This window comes from Microcaecilia unicolor, chromosome 6 (genome assembly GCF_901765095.1).
Source record: "Microcaecilia unicolor chromosome 6, aMicUni1.1, whole genome shotgun sequence".
Classification (NCBI taxonomy): domain Eukaryota; kingdom Metazoa; phylum Chordata; class Amphibia; order Gymnophiona; family Siphonopidae; genus Microcaecilia; species Microcaecilia unicolor.
Genome location: NC_044036.1, coordinates 156,299,836 through 156,312,296, shown reverse-complemented (window position 1 = coordinate 156,312,296; position 12,461 = coordinate 156,299,836). Strand labels below are relative to the sequence as shown.

General features: G+C 42.4%; 1 protein-coding gene across 2 annotated transcripts in view; it reads right to left on the bottom strand.

The window, feature by feature from the left end:
- Positions 1–190: 190 nt before the first annotated feature.
- Positions 191–12,461, bottom strand: part of ACOX2 (acyl-CoA oxidase 2) — a 65,279-nt gene continuing 53,008 nt past the window's right edge. For both annotated transcript variants that reach the window (XM_030206662.1, XM_030206663.1), the window contains 4 exons: positions 9,325–9,430; positions 5,520–5,737; positions 5,136–5,268; positions 191–758 (listed from right to left, as the gene is read on the bottom strand). In XM_030206662.1, the coding sequence (XP_030062522.1) occupies positions 696–758; positions 5,136–5,268; positions 5,520–5,737; positions 9,325–9,430 (520 nt within the window). In that variant the 3' untranslated portion in view covers positions 191–695. The remainder of the gene's footprint in view (positions 759–5,135; positions 5,269–5,519; positions 5,738–9,324; positions 9,431–12,461) is intronic.

The following is a 12,461-nucleotide window of genomic DNA, read 5'->3' as shown; positions in this document are numbered from 1 at the left end:
GCATGTATGTTGTGGCGCCCTTGGAAGCCAGTTTTGAGGCTTCGGTCCTCAGAATGATGATGGCGGTGCCAGAACCCCACTCACTCTAGGGATTGCTTTTGAACATCTCACAGGTTCTAGAATAGTGGGAAGCTGCTTAAGGGAAGGAGAAATTAGGTCTTAGAATTTTTCTTCCCATTAGTCCTTCCCACTATTCCAGAGGCCCACCCAAGGTTTCTGAGATGTTTAGTTAGTGCGAGGGAATGGGTCAAATAATGACTGTCGCTTTGCATGGTACTTCGTGCATCTCTCTTCTCTTCAAGCTCTCCAGTGATGAGAGAGGTCCACACATGTTTGCTTGTCTGGTTAGTGTTAGGTTATTAAGCTGTTTAAGGTTGCTGTGTTTATTCTGAGTTTCTCCTTACTGCTTGCCTATGTAAATACCAAGGAGCTGGAGTGGATGCTAAGAAATGTCTCAGCTCAGTTTTCTATGTCCACCTACTGGTTGCGGGACACAACTGTCCCATAGGTTCTGGAATAGTGGGAAGCACTAACAGAAAGAAATTTATCAGGTGCGAGACCTAATTTCTCCTTAACTGTATTGAAGTCCGTTTATAGCCAGCTGATAAGCTTGGATAAAACATTCTTGACAATTTGTCCTCTATGGGGCCAGGTATTCTATTTATAGTTTCCTCTTCGTGTATTCTCAAATAACATCAAAGCTTTGATAAAGCACTGTGAAAAAGAGGCTTCATGTAATTCTCATAGGCAGAGTTCACCTGTAAAGAAAAAAAGCAAAACATTTCTAAGGTTGCAAGGATTAACTTTGGTGCAAAACTAGCTTTTAAATAGTTCCATCTATAAACATTTTGACATTACAGCACCAACTAGCACAGTTTAAAGGAAATGCTCCATAGCCCTCAGTGTTGTGGATAAGCATCCTAGGCAAATACATCTCTGTACATTCCACCAGCAGTCTGCTCAGCTGAAGCAGGTGTATTTCTACCTGCAGTAATAAGGACTGATAGCCTGTACTATAGTAAGCTGCCCTCTGCCATAGGTGTGGCATGTGTGTCTTCACCTTAGAGAAGATCCTCCAAGCCCGGCCCCAATGTGCCTTAACCTTGTAAGCTAAAAGACCTAAAATTACAGCATATTTTTAGCATAGGTGTTAATGATGAGGTCTGTTACTCATGGGTTAAGTTAATGATAGGTATAATATGCAAGTACAATGAAAACATGTGCACAGTACATAAGCATTGCCATGCTGGGACAGACCAAGGGTCCGTCGAGCCCAGCACCCTGTCACCGACAGTGGCCAAAAGAAAAAGCAATTTGTCCCGACCATCCTAGAAATACTGTATTCCCTTGTCCATTCAATAACATTCTATGGCTTTTTCCTCCAGGAAGCCGTCCAACCCTTTTTTGAAGTCCGCTGTTAACTGCCTTAACTACCTTTTCCGGCAGCGAATTCCAGAGTTTAACTACGCGTTGAGTGCTGAAATTGGTCCCCCACCTACTCCTCCTTCCTCTTAAATCAAATTTAAACTACCACACCACTTGACAAGATTTACCCTGTTACTGTTCGTGTCTTTCCGAAATTGTCTAATGCATTAACTTGTTTATTGTGTAATAGTTTCTTTAAAACTTTATTATGTAACTGTTTCCTATTGTATGTAATTTGGTCTTGTGTCAAGAGCCTGTTGCTCAAAATATTGTTTGTTCTCCGCCTAGAGTTTAACAGTTAAGCGGATTATGAATGCCAAAATTAAATTAAAAGTGCCCTATGTCAGTTGTTCTCAACCCAGTCCTTGGGGTACGCCTAGCCAGTTGGTTTTCAGGATATCCACAATGAATACATGTAGGCTGATCTGCATACAAAGGAGGGGAGGCAGTATATGCAAATCAATCCATGCATATTAATTGTGGATATCTTGAAAACTTGACTGGCTAGGCGTGCCCCAAGGACTGGGTTGAAAACCGTTGCTTTATCGGTAAGGTGATATATCCTTATCTTGCCATGCCTCTCTGTCTGCTTGCGGTTCAATGTTCAAAATGGCTGAAGATGAAGGCCTGGTGCTGAATACTAGGCATATAGAAAGGAAGACTACTTTCCTTATGGCTTAATCTGTGGAACTTCAGGCAACCTTTACTGTCATATTGGGGATGGGGGGGGGGATTATTTTTTTTTAAGAGGTAGCTGATGGGAAGGCTGAAGACATGGCCTCCCTCCAGTCATATCAGGGCTCGCGCTTTAGCCAGCACATTCACTAAATCCTGTGTTAAAAAAATGTTAAATATTTGTATATGCTTGTTAACAGGGTTGGTGCATATGTTCATTTTAATCCAAGTTTAATAGGGGAGGTCTGTGGCTAAAGCGAGGGTTTCAGTTTACATTCCTAGCAGTAGAGCTAAGAAGGATCTGGACTGGGGCATAAGAAAAAAAAAAAAGAAATGATGAGGCTGGGTTTGTTAGCTGTTTTTAGTTCCTGCTTAGTTTGCAAGGTAAGGTGTGAGACCTTTTACTGCAAATAAGGTGACAGCCCAATATGGTCTGTGCTATTATTCAAAGGCAGGGCTGCTTTCCAGCAAACAGTTAATTAAATTTTAAGTTCCAGATGGAACAGAGTCTACAGTTTTCTGCACTTGTAGCTGGTGCTGCTACAGCCTGCTTGGATTTAGTATAAGAGACAGGCTGATGCAGCAAGAACTGTGGATATTTCAAACGAGCAATGAACCACATCCCTTTTGCACTGACTGGTAATTAAACTATAAAACGCATGCTGTAAAAAGGTAGGGAACTGCATTTTTCAAAAAGTGTGTCGAAGGCAATTGTGGCAGAGGTGAGGTCTGTGCAACAATAATTATTATTCATCTCTGAGATTTTTAATTTGACAGTATCAACAACATGGCCAGCATGCAAGCTAGTGGCTGGAGCAGGCTGAAAACTGCAGTCTGTAGTAAAACAAATGGAACTATCCTCTGCAGACGGTGTTCCGGACAATTACACATCCGAATAATCAAACTTTTCTAAGGAAAATGCAATCAGAGCATGAAATATTGAACATCAGTTTTTATAGAACTCTCCCTTTTTCAAAAACTGAGACGTAGTTTACAATAGCATCACTTTGTCTTTTTATGTCAAATATTGTTGATGTTCCTACACCATATTCTTCTGCCAAATCTTTCCCTGATACTCCCTTTCTTAATTCTACATGATATCAATTTTTTTTTCTCTTAATGACAAACAGCCTTTTTTTTTGCTTTGTTTCCATTTTTTCTGCTGCGCATGAGTTAGGAAAGGGCAGGGCTTTTCTCTGCTGCATCCCCGCAAGCTAAAAGAGCAAGGCTGTTTCCTCTGCCGCGTCCAGGCTGAAAGGGCTTTTTTTCTGCTGCGTATGACTCAGGAAAGGGCCGGGCTTTTCTCCGCTGCCTCCCCGATCCTGTTCACATCATTTCCTGCAGCGTACTGTGAGGTACATTACTATAGGGTGGTTAATTGGTCCGGATAATCGGCGTTCTACTGTATATATTTCTTTCAAACATGGTTGTTTGAGCTAAGGAAAACATTGCAGTGACTCTGCACACCTTTAAGAGTCTTTCTGCCCTCCTTTCTTTGTATGAGAACATGACTGTCTAGATGAAAGGTTTTCAGGACAGATCCCACTGTCCAAGTCTTGCAAGTTCTACATTCTCTAAGCCTACACTATGAGGCATATTTTCAAAGCACTTAGCCTTCCAAAGTTTCATAGAAACCTATGGAACTTTGGAAGGCTAAGTGCTTTGAAAATATGCTTGCATGCCAATCTCAGTGAAGAAGGCACTTTTTGGCAGCATTTACCCCTTTTGGGCATACCTTGAAGGCTGGGGCTGAACAATAGGGGCTGTTGACCAAAATATAAGACCCTTACCGGTTTCTGAGACTTAAGCAGTGGTACCAGGTTCAGTGGGAGGACACAGGGATCTCCCTAGAGCTAAAAGTGGGGAAGACAATGATACTGAAAGCTTTTAAGATATCAATCTCTTGTCAAGCTGGTTGAAAATGGAATACAAATGCTGCTGCAGTGGTATCTTACCTCAAACTACATAAAATCTACCTGGTGGGGGTGTGGTCTTAAGGATACTTTGCCACGTAGATGGTGGGAGTGCCCTATAGGTTGGCCAAACGCCCTATGCTTATGGCTACAACTTGGCAGTTCAGACTTCTGAGAGTCTTCTTGGTTCAGATCCTGCAGGAAGGGCTACCTAAGGGTATGGGAGGGTGGCAGTAGTGTTGATTATTGCAGCCTGTGTGGAGCTGGTGCACTACTGGATTTGACCATGCCACCCCCTTTCTTAAAACCACACACTGGTTTCCGTTCTCACACAGAATTACCTACAGAATTCTTATTCTAGTCTCCAAAATTCAGCACATAGGCTTCTAGTCCTCCCGTCCTTCAAACAAATTAAATATAATACCACCCACTACTGGTCCTACTCTCTGGAATGCATTATCCTCCTTATCTACGATGGCAGACCTTATAGAAATTCAAATCTGTTTTGAAAACCTTCCTTTTCAAAAGACATCTACGTTAAATCCAGGAGACTGTTCTTAGCATGAACCTGCCAGATATAACACCTACCCCTTCTCCCTTTTGGTCAACTCTATTCACTTATTGTTCCTATCATATATTGTAGTTCTTTCCTTCCTCCCCCCTCTGCCCTCCCCACTATTACAACTATTTTATCACTTCCTATTTTTCTTGTATGTCCCCTTAACAATTGTAAGCTGCTCGCAAAACCTCCTTAATGGACAGGATAACAAGTACAGAATAAACTTGTAAACTCATAAATAGGACAGTGGACTCCTTTAAAAATTGCTGGGAGCCCTTTCTTAAGAGGTTTGCCCTTTGAGTGACCTGATGTGATTTGGATTAACTTGTCTGTTGCTGTTGTATTTTGGGTTGGGTTGGGGAGTACAATGGGGAATTGTTGCTGAAAGTACTGTGTGATGTGCTGTACAGTTGGATGTTATAAGCCCGAATGTTTTTGTATTTGACTTAATGGAAACGTGAATAAAACAAAATTTAAAAACACAAGTAAATTTAACCATACTACTATATAAATATACTCGTACAAGTTGTTTTTTATATGATGATGGTTATACTGCACCATACCTGATGGTTTACTGGAGCTTTCTGAGCCCATTCAAAGAGACGTTGATAAACTTGTCCATCATAGCTTCCAAGCGCTGAGTTTAATTGTTCATCAGTATAGTCAAATGCATCCACCAATATAACAGCTTCTTTCCTATGGAAACAAATCAATGTTTTGCCACATATTCAATTTCAACTGAAAAAAACTTGTTTCGGTCACCCTCTACTTCGGTAGTCCATCCCCAGTTCAAGAAAGGGTTCATTGAATCTAATATTTATGCAATCTGCTCTTAAAACTGATGGTTCTTACACTGTTAGGTAGGACTATCATCCTCAGACTTATTTCTGTTTTTCTTATAAAGAATGTAACTGCAGTATAATTTGCTTCAAGTGTAAACATCTCACCTCAGCAGCAACAGAAGGTCCAGGTACGATGCAGTCACCATGTCCAGCTGGTTTCCAGAAATGTATTCATCGTGTAAGAAAGATCCTGCATTTGTACGAATCCAATGCAATGCGAAGAGATGGCACAGATGTTTCAAACTTTTCTGGATGGCAGGGTCACTGTCCAGCTTTTCCACAGCGTCTACAAAAACCTTCACAACGATGTACTGGCAGTGAGCCTGAAACAGTCATAGATGAGTGAGTGGTAAAGTTTTACCTTACAAAGAATTTCTAATGTTCTATTCTGTGCCAAAACTACTCTGAAAATAAAATTTTTCTATGCAGTCACACTAACAAGATAGTTTTGTATCTTAACTAACAAGATAGTTTTGTATCTTAACTGAGGATATAGATGGACTTTTTCTTAGGGGGTCCTTTTACAAAGGCGTGTGCTAAACACTAGAGATGAACACAAACAGGAAAATAAGGTCTTCCACAGACCATAAAAAAAAGACACGAAAGAGTGGAAGAAACCAAGCACAATTTCCAAGGTGATCAAAAAGGTGGTTCATTAATCCAAAGCTGACAGACTGAACCCAACATGGGCTGTGTTTTGGCACCCAAAGCCTTCAATCAGGGTTTGCCGATTCAACTGTTGGTGTCTCTTTATTATATATATTTTTTCAGCAGTTTCACCAGATTGAGGGGCCCTTTTACAGAGCGGTGGTAAGCCCAATGCGGACTTACCACTCGCTCTTTTGAGTCTACCGCTGGCCCAACACAACCGCCAGTGGTTGTCCTGCCCCAAGTGCGCACCATTTCCGGGAGAAAAAGAAAACCCCCGGAAATGGTTTGCATCGCAGTAACCTGGTGGTAATTGTGCATCGCCACAAGCTGCCCAATTACCGTGTGAGCCCTTATCACCCCCTCGGTGGGGTCTTTTTACCTGCTGCAGTAAAAAGGGCCCTGGCGCAAGGGAAAAACAGCTTCCGCCATCAGTGCAGGGCCCATTTTCCCGTAGCTTGGTAAAAGGGCCCCTGAGCTTTTTATTTATTTGTAACTCCTGTACCCCGCGCTTTCCTGCTTATTAGCAGGTTCAATACGGCTTACATAGTATTTCAGGTTTACAAAGTAACATAGAATGGATATAGCTGTAATATAGTGAATAAAGAGGTGGTCAATTGGATGTGGGTAAGTTAGTTGAACAAGGGAGGAGGATGGTAAAGGTAGGGAGTGGGAGGAGGGTGTGTATTGGGAATAGTGTGATGTTTAGTAAGGAAGAGTGTATAGTGAGGGGCTGGAAGAGGGATGGACTTAGAAAGGATTAAATGGGGGAAGAGTATTCCAGGTTTTGTCTTCGTAATCTGATGCGGGTAACGGAGGTGGATTTCTATTTTAAATTAGTTCATTTGTGTAGGCTTGCTTGAAGAGTGAGTTTTTAGCAGCTTCTGGAAGGGTAAATGGTCTTTGACTTCTTGGTAAGGCGTTCCAGAGTTGTCTGCCTATGACGGAGAAGTTGGATGCGTGATGTGTTTTGTACTTAAGTCCTTTGCAATTAGGAAGATGTAAGTTAAGATAAGTTCGAGACGATTTAGAGCCATTTCTGGTTGGAAGGTCAATCAGCTTGTACATGTAGCCTGGGGATTCTCCGTAGATAATCTTGTAAATCAGCGTGTGGACTTTGAAATTTATTTGTTCAGTAATCGGGAGCCAATGAAGCTTTTCACAGAGAGGTGTTGTGCTCTCAAACCACGATTTACCAAACATGAGTCTGGCTGCTGTGTTTTGGGCTGTTTTATATAAGCTGATTTGTTCTGTACTCATTTCTATGAATATTTTGCTGGCTCAACAGAACCCCTGATGAAGGCTTTAGGTACTGAAACACGAGCTATGTTGGGTTCAGTCTGTCAGCTTTGGATTAATAAACCACCACCTTTTTGATCACCTTGGAAATTGTGGTTGACTACTTCCACTCTTGTGTCTTTTTCAAACACTAGAGATGCCCATATATTCCTATGGGTGTCTCTAGTGTTTAGCGTGCGCTAAAAATGCTAGTGTACATTTATAAAAGACCCCCTTAGTGCAGAGTTCACCAGGCTATATCAAATATTTTTCAGGTTTTAAAAGAAGAAAATCCTCTACTTTTTAGTTTTTTTTGCAAAACACACAGTGGAAAAGTGCTTATACAGCAATTGTCCTTCTTCCTGAAAGCAAACTGTGGAGGGGGCTGGTGGGGTCTGTTCTTGGTGGATGTTTATTATGTTGTTCACTTGCTTGGTTTTTCTTTCTCCTTTCTTGTTTGGAGAATTTGGGACACTGACTTAATGTTACTTCCTCAGACTTTTTAATATTTTGTTGTGACATACTGTGTTCTATTAATATGATTTGTATAAGCTTTTTGTTTTCTCCTTACACATAGTTTCCTATATCTATATATAATCTTTTGTAGGCATTTTCAATAAAAATATAAATGGTAAAAATAAATGACCTCAATCTGATGGGGCTGAGGTTCTGTTATAAAAAGCACTGCAAAATTCAAGCAGATGTGCCATTCTTCCCTTTCCTCCTTGTTATACTTAGATATGTGATCCCTTTCTTACATTATGTTCTATTGCTTGCAATTTAAAAATAAAAAGCCTAGAATACAGGGCACCTGAATATTGGTTGGTTGGTGTCCTCTTTACAGTCCACCTAAAATGCAATCACAAATGGTAGAAGAGATCTAAGCTCGACACCAACTGACTGAAGCATGGGCTCATAAACCATTCACATCGATAGAATTATCATCCTGTTGCTTGAAGTGCCTTGGGTGCAGTAGCCAACACTGTAATGGGGATAGTCGATTCCTAGAATGTTTTGCTAAGTTGACCTGGACTGGGTATGAATGTGCAAAGAGAACTGCTAGGAGTCTAATTCAATGATCTTAGACCCTGCCTGGTAGAATAATTCCACAAAGTGTAGCAGTGGCTGTGAAATCAATTTTGCCATTCCACCGCGTAAACTTGGGTATTACTATACTAGTTCTCATCAAAACCTCCTCCTGGGCTCATTCTTTCTCTTGCCAGAGAAAAAAGGAATTTGCAAAAGGAGACCTCTTCCTCTTGTTCCCTCCCTGTGTCTTTCTCTAGAACTCCTCATAAGAAAATTTAACAATTAAGGGTTGTTTTACTGTAAACCCCACTTCTTAGCAGCAAGGTAGTTAGTGGTAAAATTACATGTCTTAACAGTAGCCATCACTAATGACTTGAGTAGAGGAGTAGCAGGCTGAGAACTAGGGGAACCTCATTCAAATCCCACTGCTGCTCCTTGTGATCTTGGACAAGTCACTTACCCCTTGATTCTATATACAGTGCCAAAATTTGTGCACCAAAAGTTTCACACAGATCCAAGATGTGCAAGTAAACAAATTGGTTCACAAGCCATTAACTATAAATTTAATCTTATCAATTATTGAAGTTAATTGGCACTAATTTGGTTTTGCATGCATATCTGCCAATGTACTATTCTATAATACCAGGTGCCTAAATTCCATAGTTTGTAACTCAAAAGGGGTGGGGGTGGGCAAAAAATTATAGAATAGTGTCATTTACTGTGAGTAGAGTGTTGGCATTTATATCAGGTTTCAGCTTACGTAAAGTTTGGCACTCAACTTTGGATACAAGAGTCGGCTTTAAGCGCTATTCTATAAAGGGCACTCATCCTGAAGAGCCCTTATCCCCCCCCCCCCCACAAGGTTTTTTTCATTTTGAAAGGACAAAAGTTAAATTTATTGACTTGCTGTTTTCTAGTTAACTTTCAAATGCCCATTGGCCAGCTGCTTTAATACCATTGATGCTTCTAAAAGCTCCACAGAGGAGCTATTCCAGGCCTCATATTGCTTCACCCCAGACTGAACCATTGCCTGGAGTTTAGTGGCTGCACCCCGGATGAGCCTGAAAAACAAAACAGCTAGAGTTTATAAGAATGCTTTCAACACTGACTAAACTCAACTTGTGTTCTTTGATAAATAAAAATTTGTGATAAGGATGGGTGGCACTGTCTGACTCCAGATGTGCTGCAGTGTCACTTTGTGCCAGGCATGGATTTGTTGATTCTCATCCCAACATATAAAGATAATGAGATTTTATTAAAATTTGAGTCTTCCTGATCATAGTCCTTCGCACTGTTCAAGAATCTGTAGGATAGTTGTGTCCATCAACCAGCAGGTGAAGATAGAGACCTCAACCCTGAGCTGAGACATATCTCTCTTGGCATCCAGTTCAGCTCCTCACTATTTACGTAGACAAGCAGTAAGGATAGTACTCAGAATAAACACAACAACCTTAAACAACTTGCTAACGTAACAATAACCAGACGAGCAAACATGTGGACCTCTCTCATCTCCTGACAACTTGTAGAGAACAAGAGATATGTAGGAAGCACCGTGCAAGGTGACAGTCGTTATTTGGCCCATTATTTTGCAGCAGCTAAACAACCCGTAAACCTCGGGCGGGCCTCTGGAATAGTGGAAAAGACTAATGGAAAGAAAATGATCTGGTAAGACCAAATTTCTCCTTCCATTACATAGCTTCCCATTATTCCAGAACCTGTGGGATGTATAAAAGCAACCCTAGAATGGGTGGGATCCTAGCACTGCCACCCTGAGGACTGAAGCCCCAAAACTAGCTTCCGAAGTTATGCAGTATGAAAAATCATACTGCGACGCTGTCAGCATAGGGTATGTTTGTTGTTTCTTCAGTGTTGGAAGCACGCATATTTGTGCTTTTTATGTGCCAATGAAGATTTCTGCTTTTGACCCCTGGCGAAGGCATGAGTGCCGAAACGTGGTCGAGTCGGGTCATTTTCCAATAAATCTATTTGTGGTTGAACTTGAGATTTCTCCTTCCCTGGACTATCTCTGCTTTGTTTTGGTTGCTTGGAAGCCATGAGGCCAAGCCTCTGTTTACCAAAAAGCACAGTCTGTCTGAAACTCATTCGTGACTTCCAGATATCTAATGAGGACTCTGCGCATATCAAGCAGCTTTAAGGAAGAATACTTTGTCCTCTCTGCGAAAAGACGGAAGCTCCACAGATTGGTTGAGATGAAATGCCAATACCGCTTTCGGAAGAAAGGAAGGAACCGTGCGCAGGGAGACCCCCCGCCTCTGAAAAGTGGAGAAAGGGATCCCGACAGAGCCTGAAGCTCCAAAACCCTACTTACCAATGCAACATCTACCAAGAATGCTGCCTCTAGCATAACATCTTTCAAGGAGGCCTTCCATAGTAGCTTAAAAGAAGGCTTCTGAAGAGCCTGAAGGACTAAATTAAGATTCCTCTCTGGACACAGTGTATGAAAGGGATGCTGCAAGCAGCCTGCTCCCTGCAAGCAACCTGTTCTCTGCAAGAATCGAATGATATCTGGGTGAGCAGCAAGAGATGTCGTTTGTAGTCGGCCCCTGAAATGGGCCAAAGCTGCAACCTGAACTTTTAGAGAACCCAACGCCGATCCTTTCTGAAGGCTTCCCTGGAGAACGCTAAGATGTGACCAGTCTGAGCAGAAAAGGGAGAAAGTCTGTGCTTGGAACACCAGTCCTCGAATGTCCTCCACTTCCTTGCATACGCCATGGATGTAGAGCATTTCTAAGCTTGAAGCAAAGTAGCAATGACCAAATCAGAATTACCTTTTCGTCTCAACTGAGCCTTTTCAATGGCTAAGCCATAAGACCAAAGGGGCACATATCCTCCATGAGCATTGCACTTTGCTGCAGTAGGCCATGTAGCTGTGGAAGATGGAGAGGATCCCTATCCAGCAGTCGAATCCATGGTCAATCTGGGGCTATGAGAATTATTCAACCCTGGTGCAATGTGATCCTTTCAACACGTGGCGTACTATGGGCCAAGGAGGGATGACATACAGCAGATATGTCTCTGGCCAGGGCTGCAGTAAGGCATTGATCTCAATTGAGCCTGATTTTTTCCAATGGCCGAACAACTTGGGCACTTTGGCATTCCGTTTTGCTGCCATCAAGTCCAGAAGCAGAGAACCTCATCGGTCCACTATCAGCTGAAAACCATGGCTGGACAGTTCCCATTTTTCCGGGTCCAAGGATTGTCTGGTGAGAAAGTCTGCCTCCACATTCAAGGACCCAGTGATGTGAGCTGCTGACACGCAGATAAGATTTTTTTCCACTCAACTCATGAGAGAGGCTGCCTCCACCACCACTGGACGGCTGCAGGTCCCACCTTGCTTGTTGATATAAGCCACTGCTGTCACAATGTCAGAGTCAACTCAAATCGGGACCCTTGCCAGAAAGGGAGCAAAATCGTGTAAGGCATTCTGATCTGCCCTGAGTTTCAAGTGATTTATTGACCACAGACTCCTGTTCCGTCCAGGTGCCCTGCTTCAGATGGAACTTGTAATGAGTTCACCAACCTGACATTGTCACCACCTCCCATTGTGTTATCAGAAAGGGAGCTCCGACAGTCAAATCCCTGGGCAACAACCACCACTGCATATTCCGGCAACCAGCGTCCAAGGAAGATGAAGGTCATACTTCTATGACAACAGAGACCAGTGGCTGAGAAAAGACTCCTGTAAAGGCCACGTATGAGCCTTTGCCCATGGCACCACTTCAATCGCCACTGTCACTGACCCCAGAACCTGGACGTAGTCCCAGACACTGGGCCTGCCATGACTGAGAAGATGACAAATTAGCTGAACCAGCTTCAACCGCCTGCATTCTGTGAGAAAGATCCTCTCCCTTGCTGTTGAATAGAATGCCCAGATGCTCCAGCGTCTGTGATGAAGTTAGTCTGCTCTTCTCGAAACTGATTACCCAACCCAATGACTGTAGAAAACAGACAACTATCTGTCTCTGCCATGTTGTCCAAATAGGATGATGCAAAAATTAGCCAGTCATTGAGATACGAGTAAACTCCGATTCACTGGCACCAAAGAAGGCCGCCGCTGCCGCCACCACCAAC